Source organism: Tenrec ecaudatus, chromosome 17, assembly GCF_050624435.1.
Source record: "Tenrec ecaudatus isolate mTenEca1 chromosome 17, mTenEca1.hap1, whole genome shotgun sequence".
NCBI classification, from domain to species: Eukaryota; Metazoa; Chordata; class Mammalia; order Afrosoricida; family Tenrecidae; genus Tenrec; species Tenrec ecaudatus.
This window is the reverse complement of record NC_134546.1, coordinates 1,380,154-1,403,065: the sequence shown is the minus strand read 5'-3', so window position 1 is coordinate 1,403,065 and position 22,912 is coordinate 1,380,154. Positions and strand designations below refer to the sequence as shown.

Sequence of the window (22,912 nt, the reverse complement as noted above, 5' to 3'; positions counted from 1 at the left end):
AGAAAGACTAGTCTATCTGCATAAGGATTTACAGCCTCAGAACTCCCTGAAGGGTCACTGTGCTCTGTAAATGTCTTGATGACAGCAGGCTTGCTTTGGGTTTGGATATATACCAGCTATCCATTCAGCACTTTCTGCATAGTGCTGCATATTTATTTTCCATAGAAAATAAATGGGCTTGTTTCCTAAGAAGTGAATCTCCTCGCACTGAAATGTTCTGTTTCTGTTCCAGCATATGTGTGTGTTTTATTCAATGCTGTACCCAGACTGAACATAGTAAATCCCCTGTAAGTATTTCTGGTATGAAGGAGTTAGGCACCAAATGGATGGCTTTCAATTGGTGTTTGCTGTGTAACAAACCACCCCACAGCATTGTGGAGTAAAGCAACAATGAGTCATCATTTTCATGATTCTGCGGGTTCATTGGACGTCGGAGCTGGCCTCACCCACGTTTCTGAGACATCAGCTGAACGGCTCAGAAGGAGAGGCCTCTTGTCCCTGTGGTTTCCATCCTCCATAATGAATGTCACTAGCTCCCTTGGGATCACCTCGAGCTCTTGGTGACCCCAAAATGAGGAAGTGAAATGCTGTCCAGCCCTAAGCCCTCCCCTGATCAATTGCAGATCAGCAATGAATGTTGTAATCATAAGGTTTTGATTCGCTGATTTCCAGAAAAAGAGGACCAGGCCTTTCTTCCATGCCACCTTTGTCTCAAAGCTCTGCTAAAACCTGTGCAGCCTCATAGCAAACTCTGGTAAAGAGCCTCGGATTTTCACAGGGCTTTTGCATCTCAAGAGGATATAAGTGGAAGCTGCAACCAGTATCCCTGGTGCTTAGGCTTCAAACTTACTTCAGGGCATGCCAGGCATCACATAAATCACAACCCTGCTCAGGAGAGGTGGGGAAACAGACTCCATCTCTTGGTTGGTGTATTAGGCAGGGTTCTTTGGAGAAACAAAACCAGGACACATGATTTTAGATAGATAGATAGATAGATAGATAGATAGATAGATAGATAGATAGATAGATAGATAGATAGATAGACTGGAAGTTCTTCAACTCACTGGGCTGCCAGGTCCAAGGTCAAGGAAGCAGAGGGCAGAGTCCTCCCTGGGGCAAGGCAGGCAGTGTCAGTCCACAGGCAGCAAGCAGCAGGGTCACCAATGGTCAGTAGCTTTGGGAACTTACAGAAGCAGCAGGCCTCGGGGAGATATCAAACACAAGCAATGCAGGGCGACAGGATCCACCAGCCTCAAGCTCAAGCGATGTCATGTACACAACAGCAGTGTGGCAAAGCAGGTCTTGAAGGAGCCTCAAGCTCTAGACACGATCCATGGGTTGGCCTGGCCCACAGGGAGTGTAGCTCACAGGTTGAGGCAGAGAACTAGTTAAAGCAGCAGCCTGCTCCAGCATGCTCAGACCACCAGAGAGCAAGAGAGAGGGAGGTGAACCTTATCTCTTTGCACGCCAATCAAACTGCAACCTGATTAATCCCACATCTTCCTATTGGCCAGGTTGGCACAGCAAACCTAACTAACATAGTTGGACTTACTGCAAAGAGTTTGTGGCCATTTTTAATCTACCACAGATGATCAACCCTTAAAAATCCTCTGAAGGAAATTCTTGTAATGGAAGGAGATTGGTCAAGCTGACTTCTCAGAGCCCTTCCAACTCTGAGAGTCTACAAATCTACCAGGCTGAACAGATCTCGTGGAGTGAGAGAATAGTTCCCCAAGGACCAAGTTCAGAAGGGTTAGGAAAGGAGGCGGAATGAGAACAGGAAACACAAGGAGGAGGGGAGGGCAGCGCGGTGCTATGAGTGAAATGTACGGTACGTATTGTTGAGTGTGAAACTAGCCATCTGCTCTGTGAACCTTCCACACCAGTCCACAGTAAAAGCTGAGGGAGGGAGGGAGAACGAGAGAGAATGGGACTAGTTCCTCACAGGAAGTTATCTGGAACTTTAAATGCTCTACTTCTGATAACTCCACCGATAATTACCCTACAGTTACTTTGAAACTCTTACTAAGAGCTAACATTCGTATTTTTCCTTTGTTGTTAGGTGCATTTGAATCAGTTCCAATTCATAGCAACCTTATGTGCAGGCGCCATCCCCACAACTCTTTGAGCCTTAAGTGTTTCCAAATGCCCACAAGAATTTTATTAGTTAAAGTAATACTTCGGTTATAATGTGGGGCAGCAGCATTCCCCTGTGCTAGTCTGGACTGACTAGCAAAACAAATCCAGAAGACTCATATGTGTCTGAGAGTTTTATATCAAAGAGTAATTGTATATTACGAAAACATCACACAGCCCAGTCCAGCTCAAGTCCGTAAGTCCAATATTAACCCATATGTCCAATACAATTCTATAAGTTCCTCTTCAGACTCACGCAACACATGCAATGACACTGAATCCAGGTAGATGACAGACAGGCCAGTGCATGGAAAGTCTTGTGGATTCAATGGTGGTGGAAGCATCTCAGTGATGGTGTGGGTCTCCACATGGCTCCTTCAGCTCCAGGACTCTGGCTCCATCAGCATAGCTCCATCTGGCTTGACCACAGGAAGAAGCAGAGACAGTGTGTTCTGCCTCTAGGGAGGAAGACAGGAGTTCCTAGAAGTCTCAGAAGGCCATGTCCACACAGAGACCTCATTGGCTATGACCTTTGTTCAAGTTGACAGGAGATGATGCAACTGCCACACCTTTTTTAGGCATCATTGATCATCCTATGAATACAGGCAAATTCCTTACTCTTATTCATACATCAAATATTCATTTTTAGAAGTCAGATCAATCATATACCACTTTTTTTTCACTAAAAGAGAGTGCTTACATTATCACCTCAGATTGCTATTTGCTATTAAAGTTGCAACACTACCATGTTTCTGTAACCTGCTTCATTCATTCTTTTACATAATTTTTAATAAATTAAAAATATTCCTTTGAAACCATTTTAGGAGTAGCAGACAAATGAATGCAAAAATGCCACTTAAGTAACTTATAGATAATATATGAACTCTTGTATAACTTCCCATTAAGGTTTTCAATATACCATACCATATTAGGAAAAACAGTATGAAGAAGATGGAATCGCTAATAGCTAAACTATGACTTAATAAAGTTTATACCATGAATATTTTGCTAGTGTATTTTTCAATTAATTGGAAATCATGCATATTGTGGATAATTTTTGAGAAATGCTTGGGGCAAATACTTCAAGCATGACTGTTTGAGTGATCATTTGTAAGAATCATGTTTTAATTTAGCGTTCATGACTCATCTGCAAAATTAGCCAGTAAAAGTTTTCAGGAAAGACATTTTAAGGTGAAGATAGACATTTGCTAGCCACTCCCACGCCTAAGACTACACCAGTGCTTTCTCTATTCTTTTCAAAATTCGAAATTTAAAGCTCAGACAACGCACAACCATTTAGTAAGTAGAGCCAGTTTATCTTTGTGGATTAATGTGCTAGTTCTTGAACGGATTGTGGATAATTAACCTGATAAGGTGACATTACCAGGAATTTGTCTCTTTCTTTTTGAATTCCCATATTAAGCTTAGGATAATATTAAATAGAGCTAACCCTTTGCTTAAATACTCTGTGATTCCAAGTAGCAAGTAAATTTCCTTACTCATTAGCTGACACACTGCCCAGTAGAAATACATTGTGAGCCTTATCTGTATTTCGGAAGGTACCCTGGTGGCCGGACCGTGGGTTTCGCGTTGGGCTGCTAACCGCAAGGCCCGCAGTTTGAAACTACCAGCAGCTCCACGGGAGAAAGAAGAGGTTTCCTGCTCCCTAAAAGCTACAACCTCGAAAACCCAAAGGCCGTTTCAGCCTGTCCTACAGGGTCACCGTGAATCAGAATTGACTCAATGGCAGTGAGTTTTACTGTGTTTTCCTAGAGGCGCTATGGGTTGGTCACCATCTTGGCGTCTGTGCGGTGCTTTTTTGCTCAGCAACCACTTTCTTTAAACTCTCCAGTTCTGGCAAAAGTGGATTGGGGGTCATGTGCAATGTGGCATGTCCACTCCCAGAACGCCTGAGTCATCTGAAATGTTGACTGATGAGCCCAAGGTGACTCAATGTAATGTGAACCAGAATCGCCGTCCAAGGAAGCTTTGTTTCCACTTCCTTGTCTTCCCTTCCCCCTCTTTTGGGGTGACTCATCCTGCCATCACGTGAAAGTCCAGCACCGAGCCTTTCCAACAGACCCCCAGATCCTGTTCTCAGCGTGCCCACCTCATTCCAGGGCTGCACCTCGCCTGAGCGTGCCCTTCAACCTGACATGCGCACACGCGCACAAGCTATTGGTGGTAGTAGTGGCAGTGATGCAGTTTGGGAATTTAAGTTTGGAAAAACCCCATAATCTCTTATTTCAAACTCTTTAAAAATCGGAAGGCCTACTTCACAGTCCCGTTAGCTGGTTCTTCCTTTTCTGGGAGGAAAGTTTCCAACCTCGCCCTCCCTCCAGGATAACGCCCTTCCGGTGGCGGCGCGCCAGAAGCCCGCCGGGCCCACCGCCTGCCCCCTCTCGCCGGATCTCAACACCACACTGACCCGGCCAGGCCAAGGCCCCACCCAGAGCCCCGACCACCAAGATGGAGGGTGGGGCCTTCAGGCGCAAGCCCCGCCCACAGCGCAATCCCACCGGTAGGAGAGAGGCACTGCAATAAGCCCCACCCACCCACGTCTCTCTCTCCCTTTTTGTTGGGCCGGCCGCCCGCCCATCACGTTCATCCCGTAGCCGATTGGCTCGCTCTCTCCCGCGCCAGTCCCGGCCGCTCCCGGTCGGGGAGGGTGAGTCACGCAAACTGGGCGGAGAGTCGGCTGGCCTCTCTCCTGCGCCGGTCTGGGCGGCGGCGGCGGCGGCTGGGGACGGGGCGGGTGGCGCATCACGGGCGCGGAGGCAGGAGGAGCGTTCTTTCTCATTGTTCCGAGAGTCGTCGCCACTGCAGGTCCCTCGGCTCGAGCGGCCCGGCCCCTCTCAGCCCGCCCCACCCCCCACAACCGCCCGCCACCCGGAGGAGCAGCGCCCTGCGGCTGCAGTCACAGCAGCATCCCGGAGCCGCCCGCCATGGAAGACCTGGACCAGTCGGCCCTGGTCTCCTCGTCCTCGGACAGCCCGCCGCTGCCGCAGCCTCAGTTCAAGTACCAGTTCGTGGCGGAGCCGGAGGACGACGAGGAGGAGGACGAGGAGGAGGACGAGGAGGACGAGGACCTGGAGGAGCTGGAGGTCCTGGAGAGGAAGCCCGCCGCCGGGCTGTCGGCGGCCCCGGTGCCCAGCGCCCCCGCGCCCCTGCTGGACTCCGGGAATGACTTCGTGCCCCCCGCGCCCCGGGGGCCGCTGCCGGCCGCGCCCTCCGTTACCCCGGAGCGGCGGTCGCCCTGGGACCCGAGCCCCGCGCCGCCCAGCGCGCCCGCGCCGTCCCTGCCCGCTGCCGCCGCACCCGCACCCTCCGAGGACGACGAGCCCCCGGCCCGGCCGCCCCCGCCGCCCCCGGCCGGCGTGAGCCCCCAGGCTGAGCCCGAGTGGACCCTGCCCGCCCCGGCCCCCGCCGCGCCCCCCTCCACGCCGGCCGCGCCCAAGCGCAGGGGCTCCTCGGGTGAGTGCCGCGTCCCCACCCCCACCCGCGCCCCCCCACCCCCGCGCCCTCCCCTCTTTGTTGCAGCCCGAACCCGCCGCCGCCTCCCACTCCCCGGGGGCTTTGTCTGGGGACCTCGGGGTGAAGGCGCCTCCCCGGGTGGGAGGCCCGGAGCAGGGTGGGGCTGCTTCATTGTCTCTGGGTTTCGGGGAACACGTGCGCCCCCGACGTCTCCCGCTCCACGTCCCGGAAGCTGGGCACCCGCCCGCAGTCGGTGTGCGTCCGAGGTGCGGCCGGGGCGCCCCGGGCTGCTAGTAGTGGCTTTTGTCTGAGTCGGAATCGACTCGACGGTCGTGGTTGGGGTTTTGTCAGTCTGCACAGGGGCTCTGGTGGCGGCAGGGGTTAAGCAGTCGGCTGCTAACGGAAAGCCTGGCGGTTACAACGCCCTAGCCGCTGTGCGGGGAAAGGATGTGACAGTGGCCCCTTAGAGAGGAGGGCTTTGCAAACCCTCCGGTTTCCGACTCGCTGGCAGCGGGTGGGTTTGCCTCCCCGAGTGGGGGTTTCCCGGGAGCAGGTGCCGCGGGTCTGTAGGCTTACAGCCGGGCCCCGTCCCTGGTGTAGGGGCGCCTCCCGACCCGCCCTCCTGCGCGGCGGGGAGCCGGCCCGCGGGAGGAAGGAGCGGCCGCGCGCGCCCACTGCGGTGGAGGCAGAGCGCCCCCAGCGGCGGGGCGCGGGGGCGCGGCTTCTGGGCGGGCCCTGCCGCCCCCCACCCTCCCCCCGCGCGGGGCGGCGACTCCGGCCGCCGAGCGGCGCCCGCGGGTGGGCCCGGGCAGGGCGCGGTGAAGTGGGGGGCGCGGCTGGCCAAGGCCTCGCTGGTGTGCACGCGTTCAGCCCCGGGGCAGCGGCCTGGAATCCGAGAGTGGGAGAATGAAAAAGGCTAAATGGTTGACGTTCTTAAGAGAAGAGGCAGCCTGTGGGGTTTTGGTTTGTTGTTTTTATCAAAGATAGGAACCGGGCTAATTGAATTTGTGGCAGCTTTATCACGAGGCTTACTGAAGTGTTTTCAGACCTTTACTTGAGGACTGGAAAGTACCCACTCTTGGGACCTTTCTGCAAAAGGTCAAGAATCAGGAAATCTTCACAGCTCTGCAGAATTGTGGAAGTGGGTCCTTTTCTGAAAAAGGAAGCCAGTCACAGGAGGGTTTTTTTCATGCCTGTTCCACCACGGGAGAATATGCCCGAGTGGGACTTGGTTCTGAGCAGTAGCGGTCCCGGGTTGACGGCACTGCTCGAAGCTCTCTCTCTAGCCCCTAGAAGATGGGAAGTAGTGGGCCCCTGCGTTCTCTGCATCAGAAGGACGCATTTCAGGGCAAGGGAGGTGATGGCAGAAAGATGTACGGTAATTAATTAGGAATTGGCACAAAGGAAGTGCCATGATTGATGAAAGCAGGCCAACTTGGTACCTTGGATCTCTAATGAAATGAAGAGTTCTGGTCTTTGGAAAGTGGCGATTTCTGGAGGTTGAAAGCGTTCTCCTAGGATCTGTGCTGTTGGAATTTAGGAGACAGAAGAGGGCCTATTCTGGGCCTCTCCCTAATTCTGCATTGATGCACATTTGGAGACTTTAGCTCCTGTCTTAGTGCAGGGGCTTTGCCTCTGTGGTCATAGAGAATCATTTCAGTGAGTGTAGACTTACCACCACCTGTTCATTCATACAACAGATTATCTATTACTTGACAAGAGACAACTAAACCCCTAAGCAATGAAGCTGTGACAGGAACCAGACACAGAGCTGTCCTGAAAAGGGTGGGGGTGGGGCAGGGGCCAGCAATACAGATCATAAATACATTAGGAAGAAGCTCAGAAGAGTGCTAAATGTTGTGAGTCCAATAAACAGTGATGGCTCAGAGCCTGATTAATTAGGGCGTGTGACCTGTTCCAAACAACTCCTAGAGCAAAGGCTCTTGGAAAGTTTGAGAATCTATAAAAAAGTCCTGAGTAAAACTGGGGTGGGGGGTATAAAGGGAGGGCAGACTGCTTGTTCAGATCCTGGGTGCCCAACACAGGCCAGGGTACACAGCTGGCCATTACTTACTTTAAGAATAGGCCAACATCACTTTACTGTGATTTTGGAACTAAAACATTTTTGAAAGATTCAAAGGGACCACAGACTTCACCAGAGTAAAGTTAAAACTCCCTACCACGGGTTGATCCTGACCCTGTAGAACAGAGTACAACTACCGCTGTGGATTTCTGAGACTAAATCTTTAAGGGAGTAAAAAGTCTTTCTCCCAAGAGACCGACTGGTGGTTTCGAACTGCTGACCTTGTGATCAGCAGCCCAACAAGTGGCTCTTCTTTTGTACCCAAATATGTCTTTGAAGATCAAACGGATTGTGAGGAATTAGTGTAGACACAGGGTGGGAAACTAGCCTGGCTGACATACCTGGTACAGCAAACACTCGTGCTCTGCTTATTGCCATGGGCACGTTTTGATTTCCATCAGTCGGTAAATGGTAGTTTTGCTGTATGCTGTTGGGAGCTGTGCCTGGAGCGCATTACAATACAGTGAACTCTGAAATAGGAAGAAAGGCAGCCTTTCACCCAGTGGCCATTTTTCTCCAGAAACACTTGACTTCAAGGTAAGAAAAGATTTTGGGCAGAAGTAGATTTGAGAGATGTACAAACCTTACATCAGTGTGACTTTGTTTCAGGACATGTCCAAACCAACATTTAGAATTTAGATTTAAAATCTGTGAGGTCTTTAATCCATGTTCTGTTAATCCACAGTTGAACCTTTTTGGTAGTTTATATTATCAAACCAGAGCATCTTTGTTTGTTTTTTTTCTGAAAAATAAAGTTACTTCATTAATTTTTACCCTTTTTCTGAGTTAACAGCTTTGGGCCACCAGGAAGCCGTTGAAGGTGTGTTGAGCTGAGACAGGGTGTCAGAGAGAAGTGCTGAGGAAGTGGCCTGTGTGCGCACAGGCAGACTCAGTTCCAGTGCAATAGAGTGGATGTCACAATAAATAGGGTCTCCTGAGTGTTCCCGTTAAGTCACAGGCTGGAAATTCACGGAGGCCCTCTTACCCTGCCCTGTGGGCTCTCTTAGGAGTTGGTTGGTGGAGTAAATGTACAAGTTATGTTTACACAATGCCTGTAGTGAATGTGCAGTAGCACTATGAGCAAGTGTGAGAGATGATGAAAATTACCAAAGTGTGATTCAGAGGCACGGACTGAGCACTTGCTGCTGGAGACAGAGACCCTGGATGTGGTGTGTGGGAACCTTCCACTCCTGAAAAGGGCAGTCTCGGCGAAGCCCAGTGAGACAAAGCCAGACCTGCCTGTGCTCATGATCGGTGGGAAAGAGAAGCAAGCGAGCTCTTCAGAATGTGTTTGCATAGGTTTGAGAGCGGCAAGAAGGAACTTGAACTACTGTATTTCCCACATGTAACATACCCACGGCAAAGAAACACAGGCCACTCACGCAAACATTGCGCAGGGAAAAATGTGTCTGCTCGTCACTGGTTTGTTCAGTGCAAATGGTCTCGAAGGGAAAAATGTAAGAGATGATAGGAAGCAGTACAGTTTTTCTAAATTGGTTAGAGATTCTATTTCTTTTTAATTTTTTTTAGAAATTCTATTTTGATTGACTGCTGTTCTTTATTTTTATGGTTAGGTTACTAGGCTTTTAGCCTGGGGTCTGTGGATAAAAAGTGAAGGAGTTAGCATTTCATGTTCATGGCTATGGGGTTTTGTGTAGATTTTTTTTTGTGCTTACAACTGTGGCTTGTAGCTGAGAAATTGTTAGGTTTTTAAGAAATTATAAAAGCATTTACTATATATGTTGGCATTGGAGCATGTAGTAGAAACTGAGAGATTTTGAGACCGTTTAAATCTTCAGTGGCATTCATAATATAAAGTTCAACTAATCAGTGATAGGTCAGTCCCAGGAAAGGCCGCACAAAGAAAAAGATGTCAGGCCTTGTTAAAAATTTTATTTAGGAAAGGACAGCAAGAAAAAGATGATGACCTTAGAGGTGCAAATTGATTCCTCTTGTTTAACATTTCTAATTTTCTGGCTAAGCAGAAAAGTTGGGGTGTGCTCCTTGTAGGCAAGTGGATCAAGTTTCACATCAGCTCACAGGAAGCTCAGTGTCAGATCTATGGTTCTGTTTATTCATTCACAAGCTTCCTCAACTCCATAAAATGAGATGATTGTGTGCAACCTTTGATAAATTCTCCACTTTAGGCGGTTTTTAGTAAATAGACTACTCTGCACGATATCCATGTAAATTTGGAAGTTTTTTTTAATAATATATAAAACGTTTCTAAAATGGAGCACATCATCTATAATTGGCTCTGTTTTATGGATAGTTACTTTGATCATACAATAAAAGCAACTTATTTGAAACACTGCTGACTGAGAGTCCCAGTTTAGGTGGGCTTTTTCTAACCCATGATAGCTCTCTGCTGTGGAGGCAAATCCACCTCCTCAGGAGCCCACTTGGGGCTTCGGAGGCAGTAACTCTTTACAGGAGCACCCATCCCCCTGTTCTTTGGAGAAGTGGATGGGTTTGAACTTAGGACTTTGCAGTAGCAGTCCAGTCAGGCCTCCTTAGCTCAAGACAGAGTACGAACCAGTGGGCCGTATTTTTCAATTCTTCTCTAGACCCTTGAATCTCATGAGAGTGAAGTATTGTAGGTACATTACACAGGGCAGCACCTGACCACATTGTGCCCGTGAGTCCAGGCCCTGGAAAGCCTGCTGTGTTACACATTTGAAGCACATGCAGTGTTTCATAATAAACGGATGCTACATAGTGACACATATCAAACATTATCTTTATTATTCCTGTAGTAGGGAATTAGGAATGTTGTATGTCTGCAAGTGTTTCTTTACACATTGTACATGATATAATATATACTAGCCAAACATCTGACTAACTGATAAGGACTACACTTCCCTCCTCCGACTTACATACAGTTGAATTCCTAATTAAGTTAGGAATGGAATTCATTTGTAATTCGGGGACCACCTTTATGTGCTGTGCTGGTCACCCCATGTCCAAATCATATGAGGTCTGATTTCTCATTTTGGGATTGTAAGTGGTGCAAGACGAAGAAGTATTTTGGGAGATTTCCTGTTCCTGTTTCTAAATACAGACTCTTGGAAGGGTCCCTCCTGATGCTACAGCAATAGGGATAGGAACTGTAATCTCAGAACTGTGGTTTATCAGCTGCCTCTAAATCAGTGGTTCTCAACCTGTGGGTTGGACCCCTTTGGGGGTTGAACGACCCTTTCACAGGGGTCACCCAATTCCTAACAGTAGCAAAATGACTGATGAAGTAGCAATGAAAAATATTGTATGGTTGGCGGGGTTACAATATGAGGAATTGTATTAATGGGTCATGGCATTAGGAAGGTTGAGAACCATTGTTCTAAATGGATGAACATGACCTTTGTGGCTAGCTCATGTAGGGCAGAGACGTGCACATTGGAAGGAACCCAACTTGACTGATGCTGAGTTCATAAGGAGCTGCTAGCCACAGGGTCTTCTGTTCAAATCCACCAGCCGTTCTGTGGGAGAAAGATGAGGCATTTCTGCTCCCCTATATTTGAAAGTTTTAGAAACACAAAGGGGCCGTTTCGTTCTGTCCTAGAATGTAGCTGCGAGTCACTCGATGGCAGTGTGGTTTTTTTTTTAGAAGGTCTTCTCAGACTGATGCTAGCATCTTTCTCAACACAAGGAGAATTTGTTAATTTTATATTTAAATTACCTGTCTTAACTGTTCAGTGCTTACCTCATCATAGTATATTGTACTATAGTTATGCCCAAGCAGTATGTTGCTAAAGAAAACAGACGACATTACCTGCTCTTCTGGGAGAGAAGCAGCTGTCCTCTGCTCAGCTTTTCACGACAGTGTACCTTAGTGATCAGTCTGTACTGAATTCTGCTTTTCACGACAGTGTATCTTAGTGATCAGTCTGTACTGAATGACTTTTCAATGACTGCAGAGAATTTAAAAATGTATTTTATTTAATCATTTCCTTATTGATGTTTTGTTTAGGTGATCTTTTACCTTTTCTGTTATAAATTATTTTTCTATGAATATACTTTTTGTAAACTTAAAAAACAAAATATGTTATACAGTAAATTCATACAAATAGACTTGATGATTCAGAAGAGTATGTGGTTTGAAATTTCAATAGATGAGGGCAGATTTTCCCACAGAGAGATTGTTCCAACCTATACTCCACCAACAATGTGTTAATGTGAAAAGAAAACCCAACCAAGAACCAGACATCACTCCCCTGGAGCCGATGCTGACTCACAGTGACCTCTTACAGGACAGGGTAGAACTGGCCCGAGCGGTTCCGAGACTGTAACTGTTGATGAGAGCACAAGTCCTGTCTTTCTGCCCATATGTTTTATCAGCCCAATAGTTTGGAAGATAGTTTAGCAAATTGTTTGTTTAATTTGCAGTTGAGAGTTTTTTGTGTTTTTTTTGTAGGCATGTTGCTTGCTGCCTGGTTCGGGGTCGCTCACGCGGTTAGTTGTGGAACACACTGTTGTGATTGGTGGAAGCAGCTCACAAACCCTTCTCCCTGGTTTGCTTTAGTCTGGGAGCGCACTGAGTTACACAACATGCAAGCTCCCGCTCGCTGTGCAGGAGTTGCATTGACCAGGAATTGATCCAGAGTCAGCTTCTGGACAGCGAGAAACCTGCCGTTCAACCAACGTTTTCGTCTGAGCTCAGCTTTTGCCCATTTCTCACCCCCTTTGGGCGGGGTGGGGGTGGGATTGCTGACCTTAGAGTATTTGATGGACATTGATCTTCTGCCATTGACCTGATAAGCATTCCCCACCTGATTTATTGAACTGGAAACCTCCAGCTCAGGAAACGGACCCCCTTGAGGCATTTGGTTTGGCAGCAGCCTAAGCAGCCAAGTGGGCCATCACTGCAAACCTAAGATCACACTGCAGTGCCAGTTTCACTTTTTACAGGGTCTGTCTCACAGACACTGGCAACACCGAGCATCTATAATCCCTGTGTATCTCCATTACGGAACCCCTTCCTCGCCTCTCTCGTTGACTTGGTCTCTGTACATTTGCCTGTGATATACTTACTATGTGTAGGGATAGATGAGATCATATCTTATTTTTCCTTTCGACTGTGGTATGAGTTAGGGGGTACCAGCCCTCCACCACTAACCACGGGTTCAGTAAGCACAATTGTATGGTTGAGACATGTAAATATTATATTAAAGTCATCAAGAGCACGAGAGATAGAAGAAAGTCAAACAATGGAGTCACACATTGGTAGTCCACGTGGAGAGAGGGGAAAGGGAAACCGGAGGAGGAGAGGGAGCCGAGGAGAGGTCAAGGGAGGTGCCGAGAGAGTGAGGCCAGGCCTCTATTGCTAACCCAGGCCTATATCCCTTTGGGGGCGTGCAAGCCCACTAATTACAGGTAGACATGCGTCCCAGGAAGGGGTTGCACTATAGGTTATACAGCAGTGAGGGGGTGTTCTAGGGACATACACGCAATAGGAAGAGGAGGGATTGGGGGTATACAAGTGACAAGATGGAAGGATCCTACATTTAGGATGGCAGCTTAATTTTGACCTGTTCTCTGGATCTCCATAGGAACCATTATCAGTAGGGTGTGAACTCCACCTACTGCAACCAAATCATTGACTGCAGGCCTGTCCATTGTCCTTCACAGCAGGCAGCAGGGCCCACTGCAGTCTGGCAACTGATCCCCCTCAGGGAGGATGCCTGTAAGCATCTGACCTCCCCCCACATTTGACAATGGACATAATTTGATTAGCATAATGTGTCAAACTCCATTCATACTGTGGCATGTCTCAAGATTTCATTTCTTACTGAGCACTGGTCCCTGTGTGCACACATGTCCTGGTGACTGGAGTTGCAGTCAACATTGGTGTGGAGGTCTTTGGGGCGTGTGCCTGGGAGTGGCATTGCTGGTCCCAAAGTGACTTTGTATTTAGTTCTCCGAGGACCTTACACGCTTAAGCAATGGAATGGAGTTCTCACTAACGTTGGTGTTTTGGCTCTTTGTCTCTTAGCTAGCCTAGGATATCCTAGCTATGATTTTCAGTCCTTTGCTGTTTATTCAGACTTCTTCTCTTGCCCAAGAAGCGGTTTCTCCTGGTGAACGCTCCATGGGCACTGGAAGAGAATGAGTGGTGGCTTTCATCCGGGACTCTAACTCCTGGAGACCTGTGTGGAACTGAAACGTCTGTCAGCCTACACCATCGTCCACCACCGTAGTGTTCTATGTGATTCATAGGGTTCCAAGGCATTCTTCCTCACCTGTCTTCCTCCGGGAGTGCTTTGAAACCTGCTCGCTGTGGGTGGCACTGTCAGTGTTTGAAGTATCGGTTCTCTAGTTTCTAGCCTTAGAACCATCTGCACGCCACGACCAGTGCTTCACTGACAAAAACCAAAACAACCCCCATTACCTTCAAGTTGATTCTGAATCGTGGCAACCCTGTAAGACCAGAAGAGAACAGCCCCTTGAGGGTAGTAGGGCTGTGCATTTTTACTAGAGCAGGGAGCGGCATCCTCCTCTTGAAGGGCAGTTGGTGAAGTTGACCTGTTGACCTTGGGGTTAGCTAGGATCCCTACACCCGTTTATTATCTAAATTACCTAAACCTTGCTGATTAGGTACGTTTGTGCATGCGTGTCTTATCAGTTAACGATAGCTGAGTATTAGTTATATCTCCCTTGGTTGTTTTTCTTTGTGTGTTTTGCATACACTTTCAGTGTTTTTTGTGTTGATTTTGTTTTATTGATCATGATCATTATCACATGCCTCTTATCTCATTGCGTTTACCGACCTTAATGTAACTCCTGCAAGCTTCGTAGGCCACCCGGGATTTCTGAGTTGGTGTAGAATGACTGCCATGTCATCTTGCTGCAGTTTGACCTCTGCACATAGAGGAAGGTTGCGTCTTAGCATGGACGCATTGGGGGACACTACTGGTTGGTCTGTCAACAAGGCCAACAACTGGAACGCACCGGCTCCGTGCAGGAAAAAGATGAGGCTGTCTGCTCTCATAAAGATGTATCCTCTCCGAAACCCGCAGGGCTCATTCTGCCCTGTCCTGCCCCCTGTGAGCTGGAATTGACTTGATGGCAGTGAGTCGGCTTATTTTGAGGGTGGATACAGTTCTGACACACAGTTAATTTCCTGGCCAATGAGAGTAGGTTGGAAGAAGAGGAGAACTTTTTCTTAAAACATTAGATAAGAATAGATCATTTAGGGGTGCAGACCACATTGCCTTTGTCTGTTCTTCTCTTCTAGTCCTTGGAGTGCACCCAGCCACCTACCAAACCAAACGCACAGTGTACCTCCTGTGGGGTTCCCAGACTGTAACTGTTGACCGGAGTAGAAAGCCCAATCTGGTGATATGGAAATAAGTCTCTATGTGATTATAAAACCAGAGTTAAATTTTAGTTTTCCAACTTTGCTAATAGGTAGCAACTCTGTGACTTTGAATAAGTTACATACTTCCCTGAGGTTAGTTGATGGAAATGTAGTAGAATATTAACAAAGTGAGGTAGATGTGTTTTCAGAAGAAAAGTTGGGATAAGGTGAATTGGACGTTTTCTGTTGACATTCAGAGATGCAGGTGGTGGGGGAACACGTGGTAAGAATAATTGATTGCTATTGACATGTGAGAGGGATTATTGAGATCAATTTAAATATTAAATTGGGACCATATGTGGAGCACTTGCTCAAACTAAGGGGTGTAGATATAATTTCGTGGCTAATCTGCTGCATTGTTCTTGTAGAAATATTTATTTGATGGCAATGTTAGGTTTCTCGGGTGGGTAATATCTCGGTTCTTGGCTTCGCAGGACAAAGAATTCACAGTGTAGCCTGGTTTGTGATCCAGGTGAGTTTTTATGAAGGACGGAAGTTTCACGGTTTACAGGCTTAAAAGAGCACACGCTGGTTCAGGGAAGCATGCCAAGCCGTTCGTAAGCCACGCTGGGGCCACAGCTGAACACGGGGGGGGGGGGGGGGGGGGGGGGCAACCTCGGGACTGCTCGGCCATGCGTGGTGGCCTGAGGCCAGAGAGCGAGGGAGGGGGGTGGGGGGACAGGGGGCGGAAGGGGCCCCCTTTGGCTTGGGAGGCGTGGTTAAAGGTATTGGTTGACCCTATTGGCTGAATCAAGCCCACCTGGTGGGGGGAGGTGCGGAATTGGAGCATGCCCAGTGAGAGGGTCCTCAGGCGTTTATTACTCCTTCCCAACGCCCGCTCTCCGGAGCCTGTGCCCGGCGGGGGAAGGACCGCCTTGGCCCTGTCCTCCCGACATCAGTCGAGTGGGAGGACTTATTGGCCACGTCTGACTTCCTTTCTACCTGCTCGTTAGTGAAAACTTTGGGGGGGGGGGCGGATATGCTGCTATGTTTTCTAATAAGTAGCTTTACTTATTGTGGCCATAAATAAGTCACAGTACGATTACTGTTTTTGGGGGGTGGGCTGTTAAAATGACAAGTGAATCTAATTAACTTTTTTATTTCATTCAGTAGATAGATTTTGGCATTATGAAAGGATCTTAGAGGGGAATTGTGAGCCCAGTAAGGAAATTTGAGTATATAACATATGGTAGGAATTTAGAATACTGTGCTTTTTGCATACTATAACATCCTTTATTAGGAAATAGCTTACTCATTTGTGACTACCTGGATTTTCCTAGTAAAAGGAAAGTTAATGTAAAGTCTGTTTTTCAAAATAGAAATAATTTTAGGTGTTTTTAGTGTTAGAATTTAGTACTGACTCAAATGATTTCTTCTAATGTCCCTAATTTCATCATTTCAAAATGACAAATGTTAAAGTCTAGGGACGGAAGTGTTGTGGAATGGTTGCAGAGCATGGACTTAGCAAGTGAAGGCTTTGGATTCCACTCTTGTTGAGTCTTCCCAGCTTGTGACTGGCGAGCTGCTGTTTGTTTCCTCTTCTCCCCGCTGCTGATTTCACCTGGGGGCCGTTGGGAGCCAGACTGGACTCGGAGCAGCCACCAGCGGCACTAACGCCCTGCACAGGCAAGGAGGGAAGAAAGGTAGCAAGACTCAGTGATGCATTTAAGTGACAACCTGGAGTTGACCCCAGGCAGGTTTTCCATCCTGCATGAATGCCAAGAGGAACCTGAACAGCTATCTTCTTCAGGGCTCAAAGAAGCGAGTGCTGCTTCTGGATTTTTCTCTAAAGGATGTTAGAAATTTAATATGCTGTTTGTATTGTGGTTAAGTCTGGAATGAATCCCATTTTAGAAAATTAAGTCATGCTTTTATAATTGAGGAATATTTGAAATACCAATTTGCCACTTTTCTGAAAAGCCAAGTGCCAGGATACAATGTTTAATGTGGGAGAGACCATGATACTAGATAGGAATAAATGACATTTAACAATTCTTAAATTTTTGGGCTCAATTTTGATGTAGTCGATTTCTCCTTCCAATGTGATTTTTTTTAGTTCACTTTCGAGTAGATTGGCCTCTGAATTGATGGCTTTAACTATATTGTCTAGGTGAAAAAGAAATGGTTTTGCTTTTTATGAATTGATTGTTTTTAATTAGATGGGTCAGTGGTGTAATTGATTGCTCCTGCCCTCTGACCCCAAAATCTCAGTTTTATGCATGCTTTTAGTTAGTTTAGCTGGAAGGCATGCTTTGTCCCCTTTGGTAGCTTGACAAAGATCACAATGAAAAGCCATCTTTAAAGAGTATACCCATGTGTATATTTTAGGAAATCTCATAGACCTTATTATAGTCAGTCTGGTAGGAGGTATGACGCTCCCACCCGTGTTTCTGGGGTCGGGGAGCTGCTGTGAGTTGGCCCGGCTCCCATCGGCCTTGCGGCCTCGTGTGCAGCCCGAGACAAGGCCTAGCCCTGTGGCATCCTCAGATTGTTGGTGTGACCTGTTCACATCTTGTATTAGGCCCTCTCCCTGAAGGAGCCATGTGGTGCTGTGGTTAAGCATTGGGCTGCCAATTTCAAGAGTGCCGTTCAAACTCATAAAAATTTACAATCCCAGAAGCCCTAAGGAGCAGTTGTAGTTTGTGGCCCCTCTGCTTTGGATTGACTGGGGTGGGAAGGGCTCCGTCTTTGTAACTCTTGTCTGTCCTCAGGCTATGCCAGATGGCCTTTTGAGAGAGACCTTTCACTGGTCTAAAGCATAGTTGCTTAACATCTTCCAACTGCAGGTACAAAGTAAGTATGACAGAAGACAGCCCATAATGTCAACGGAATTACCTGACATTCCCAGTTACCAGGTGTGTTTCTAGGCTAAAATCTCAGACCCACTGCCATTGAGTCATTCCAACCTCTGGGTTTCTGGTTGTGTAACCACTTTAGGGAAGCAGAAAGCCTTGTATTTCTCCCAGAGGCAGATGGGCTGGTGGTTTCACACTACTGACCGTGTGTTAGCAGCCCCATCGATGCACGACCACCACACCAGGGCTCCTGTGCATATTGCCAGGCCCCAGGTTCTGGAGATTGATTCCTGTGTCCTCACGAATCTGTGGGTCACTTGGAACCAGTAGAACCCACCCATTGCCTTCAAGTTGATTCTGACTCACAGTTGTAAACCTTCATGGGGACAGAGCGCTTCATCTCCATCTCATTAAGAGGCTGGTGTTTCAGACTGCTGACCTTATCGTTGGCAGACAAGGCCATCAGAACTGCTGGAACAAGTGTATGTGGTTTACATTCAGTCTTAACTTTAAGAGACCAGGCAGTGTCGTGGTTACGCATTAGGCTGCAGTCCTCAAGGACCGAAATTAGAAACCACCTGCCACTCCAAGGGAGAAAGACGGGGCTTTCTACTCCAGTAAAGAGTTAAGTCTCACAAACTCAGAGGCAGTTCTACCTTGGCCTACTGGGGACAGACACGTTGAGGCAGGATTAACTCCCTGACAGTGTTTTGTTTTTTTCTTTTTTCTGGTTTTTACTGTATGAAAAGTCTGGAAGCCTTTCAATGCTTCCAAAGCTGCACGTGGGGCAAGTGAAGGTGATTGTGAGGAGTAAGCTTCATGGGAGTTGAGTATCCAAGTGAGGACAAATTTGCATAAGCATTTAAGGGCTAGTCTGAGCTGGCTGTAACTTATCCTGGGAACTAAAGTCCCCCAGTTACTTTTGAAGCGGTTACAGTGTAGCAACACCACTTTGAGCAGTAGCACTGGGACCAGTGAAAGTACTCGAGTGTAGAGTTGAGTGGCTTACTGAAGTAGACCTGCCAGTGATGTTAATATTAGACATAATGTCTTCCTTCTGTTCATTGGTATCCTTGGACAGTTGGCAGTAGGCCTCCTGTCGTCACAGCACACCACACATGGACTGCCAGCGACAGCCTGGAATGTCAGAAGGGCAGCATTCTCTGACACTTTTCCTCTGAATTGAGCACATGTCAGTTTCAAAAGGTTAAACAAAGTAGTTAGTGGTTTTATTCAAATGCATGCTTTGTGTTTTTGGGTAAACCCGGACTATCTAGAATCCGTGAGTTAAGGGCGTGGGCTGTTAAGACTAGTGTCCTAAAGCCATTTTTGTGGCTACCCTTTGGTAAATGAGAGGTTTTATGACTAGCATTTAGTCAGTTTTATAGTACATATGTGGTGGGTTTCTTCTGAATTCGTACTACTACTTTTTCTAACTTCCTTTTCCTCTTGGCTTTCTGTGTGGATACAGTTTTGTTTTAATTCACTACAAACTGAACCCTTGCTTGCTCCTCTTGCCTTGAGCCTCCTTGCCACTTTGTCTTCTTTTCTGCTGAGCTTGTGTTCTGTTTGTTTTTCAGATGAGACACTCTTTGCTCTTCCTGCTTCATCTGAGCCTGCGATGCGCTCCTCTGCAGGCAAGTTCTTTCTGCTGTGCCTTGGCCTCCGTGCAGACTCACGCAGCGCTGCAGCGTCCTGAGCTCTGTGCGGTTGTGTGAATTTACTCAAGAGTAGCATGGCTCCAAGAATGTTTGTCTCTTGAAGAATCTTTAACTTAATTTGCATTTTATAAGCTATGTCTTTACATGCTATGTCCAAGGGAGAAATGGGCAGAAATGAACCATTGAAAGAAAGTATGTGATGATTTCTTGGACCCTTACTTTACATTTACACAATGACAGTTAATTTTTTCCAAATACAGTGTATTTGCTTATAGTTAAATGGCTCTTACGTAAGTGAATGCCCATCTCTGGCATTTAATTATTGAATGCTTTTCCTTTTCTATGCTATTAGATTTCTCTCCCTCTGAAACTAGTAGAAGTAGCTTTCCTCAATTGATAACACTTGAGATGTTTCTCAGCCCTGAGGTCTGTCTCTGCCCAGCATTCCATTGCCTCAGTGACACGCTTACTGACAACAATCCTCTCGGTAGTTATTTATTAATTAAGCGCTATTAACTTTTCATTTTAGTTAACGCTGAAGTTTTACTAACGCTGTTTTATAGCTATCATAAAACTTGCATTAACTGAGAAAACTGGCGTTCTCTAACTTTCCTTTCTGTCCATGATCACAGACAAAAATATGGACTTGAAGGAGCAGCCACCGGCTAACACTGTCCCGGCTGGCCATGAGGATTTCCCATCTGTCCTGCTTGAATGTGCCGCTTCCCTTCCTTCTCTGTCTCCTCTCTCCGCTCCTGCTTTTAAAGAACAGGACTCTCTCGGTAAGGTGTCAGCAGTACTGCATCAAGAATCTGCAGCCGAAGCTTCTCAGGAGTTCTCGGAGAAGGCAAACAATCCATTTTTAAGCAGAGATTTTCCAGAGTTTTCAGAGTTGGAGTACTCACAGATGGGTTCCTCCTTCCGTGATTCTCCTGGAGCCGGGGCTGCTGTGGCAGGCACACCCCCTAGGGAGGACGCCATCGGGAAGAGGAGCGATGATGATGATGATGAACATTTAGTAGTTAGTAACAGTACCCTTCATGATCAACAAGCGCTCCCCGGGGCCACCTCTGAGCCAGCTAACGAGGACAGAGTCCTGTCTGCGGACAAAACCCAGGGCAGTGGTGACAAAGGAGGCTTTCCACGAGTCCCCGTGCCGGAGGAGTATGCAGACTTCAAACCGTTTGGGCAAGTGTGGGAAGTCAGAGACAGGGACCCTGGGGCGAGGATGGCGGCCACGCTGGAAGACCAAGTGGACAGCAAGGGCTTTGTCCCCGACAGGCTGGAGCGCATCAGTCCCGGAAGAGAAAGCGGGAGCAGCCTCGAGGACGTGTCTTTCCCCGGCACGCCCGACGCCACGTACATCGCCTGTGCTCCTCCAGGCCGGGCCGCAGCACAGGGCTGCCCCTTGGTGGAAGGTAGCAATGTAGAAAATAAGACGGATGAAAAGAAAATAGAAGAAAAAAAGGCCCAGATTGTGACCGCAAAGAACACCCACGTGCAAATGTCAAACCCTTTCCTTGCTGCAGCTCCGGGTCCCGAGGCAGATGACGCCAAAACGGAGAACCGGTCCCATGCGGCCGCGGCCACGGCCACCATGCCTGAAGGTCTGACCCCAGACTTGGTGCAGGAGGCATGCGAGAGTGAACTGAATGACGCTGCAGGTGCAAAGGTGGCCCACGAGGCCAAGGTGGACCTGGTCCGAGCCTCCGAAGTGCTGCAGGACTCACTGCCCCCGGGGACGCAGCTGTGCCCGTCCTTTGAAGGATCGGAAGCGACACCCTCCCCGGTGCTGCCTGACATTGTCATGGAAGCGCCGCTGAGTTCCCTTGTTCCCGGTGCCGGCTCTGCCTCCGTGCAGCCTGGCTCCTCGCCATTAGAGGACCCACACTCAGGGACTTGTGAGGATAGTGAGCCCGAGTCTGAGAACCCCCCACCTTATGAAGAGGCTGTGAACGTCTTGCTGCAAACAGTAGCTGGAACACAGGAAGAACGAGGAGAGCTTGCCGGTACCCAGGCGGCTGGTCCAGAAACGGAAGCTCCTTATATCTCTATTGCATGCGATTTAATTAAGGGAACGAAGCTCCCCTCTGAGCCAGCTCTCACTTTCCCCACTTACTCAGAAATGGCAGACATTGTGCAGCCAGGGCCTGACCCTTCTGAGCATGTCGAAGAGTCCTCTCCCGATTCTGAGCCCGTTGACTTATTTAGTGACGATTCCATCCCTGAAGTTCCTGAAAAGCAAGATGAAGCCGTGATGCTTGGGGAAGAAAACCTCTCAGACCTTTCCCCTGCATCCCTGGCAGAACGCGAGAGCGAGGGGAGATTCAGAGCTTCGCCACCAGAGGGGGGAAAGCCATATCTGGAATCAGTCCAGCCCAGGCCCTCCGCAGAGGGTGCCGCATTGGCCCAAAGGGAGAAAATCCCTTTGCAGGTGGAGGCGCTCAGTACGACAGTGTCTCCCACGGGTGGCCCGTGTATTGCTCAGGAGGCTGACGCAAGGGAAAGTGAGACATTTTCAGATTCATCTCCTATTGAGATTATTGATGACTTCCCCACATTTGCCAGTTCTACAACCGATTTCCCTCCGCAGCTGGCTAGAGAGTATCCTGACCTAGAAGGATCCTATAGGAGCGAGGTGGCTGATGTCCAGAAGGCAGCTGCGGCTGTGCCCAGCACAGAGCTACCCCGGGCCCTCTCTGTCAAGAGTGTGTGGCCTCAAGCCGAGGACCAGAGTCGCCCCTGCAAAGATGCGTCCCATGTATCCAAGGTGTCCTTGCTGCCTCCAGACGGTCCTGCTGTGGCCGCCCGGCCAGAAGTGGGCAGTGTGCTCAGAGCGAAAGTCCTCGAGGGAGAAGCTGCGAAAACACGTCCTTCTGAGAGCGGGACAAAGGCCAGCTCGCCTTCCGCTCTGCTTTCAGCAGAGCTGAGTAAGACTTCAGGTAATCATTCCATATGCTGTCTTGTAACGTTTTGCTCACCTTTTGGCATATTGTGAGTGCACTGCAGTGGTGTTTTATACAGTGTGCTGCACTTACAGTGTGAACTATATTGCAACAAGACGATTTTCCCCCACAGCCTCAGTTGAAGGTTTTAGTGCTTTTTTTTAACCTTTCTTATAGTAGTTTATTGGTGACTTTTATATTGCATCATGGAGCTAGACAATATTTTAAAATTAGAATTGGCTTTTTTAAAACTCAGTGTTTCTTGATAACACAGAGTAAGTATCATTAACAAAATATTTTCATATGTTTTATTAGAAATTATTCCACTCTGCATTTAAAAAGATGATTTGTGACATTTTCTAATGTTTTAATATTGAATATTTGAGTGCTTTTCAGTATAAGGAAGTTATAAGAGGCATATTGAGTCATAGCAGACATTTGAAAAGTAAGTTTAGGTATATTAT

At 47.9% G+C, this 22,912-nt stretch overlaps 1 protein-coding gene across 3 annotated transcripts in view; it reads left to right on the top strand.

Moving 5' to 3' along the window:
• The first annotated feature begins 4,831 nt into the window (after positions 1-4,831).
• The window catches only part of RTN4 (reticulon 4), a 51,547-nt gene continuing 33,466 nt past the window's right edge, over positions 4,832-22,912 (top strand). Inside the window, exons 1-3 of one of the 3 annotated variants that reach the window (XM_075535237.1) lie at positions 4,835-5,610; positions 19,423-19,479; positions 20,136-22,445. In XM_075535237.1, the coding sequence (XP_075391352.1) occupies positions 5,082-5,610; positions 19,423-19,479; positions 20,136-22,445 (2,896 nt within the window). In that variant the 5' untranslated portion in view covers positions 4,835-5,081. Of the gene's footprint in view, positions 5,611-19,422; positions 19,480-20,135; positions 22,446-22,912 lie in introns of all 3 variants that reach the window. The other 2 variants (XM_075535236.1, XM_075535238.1) reach the window with 2 other exon arrangements.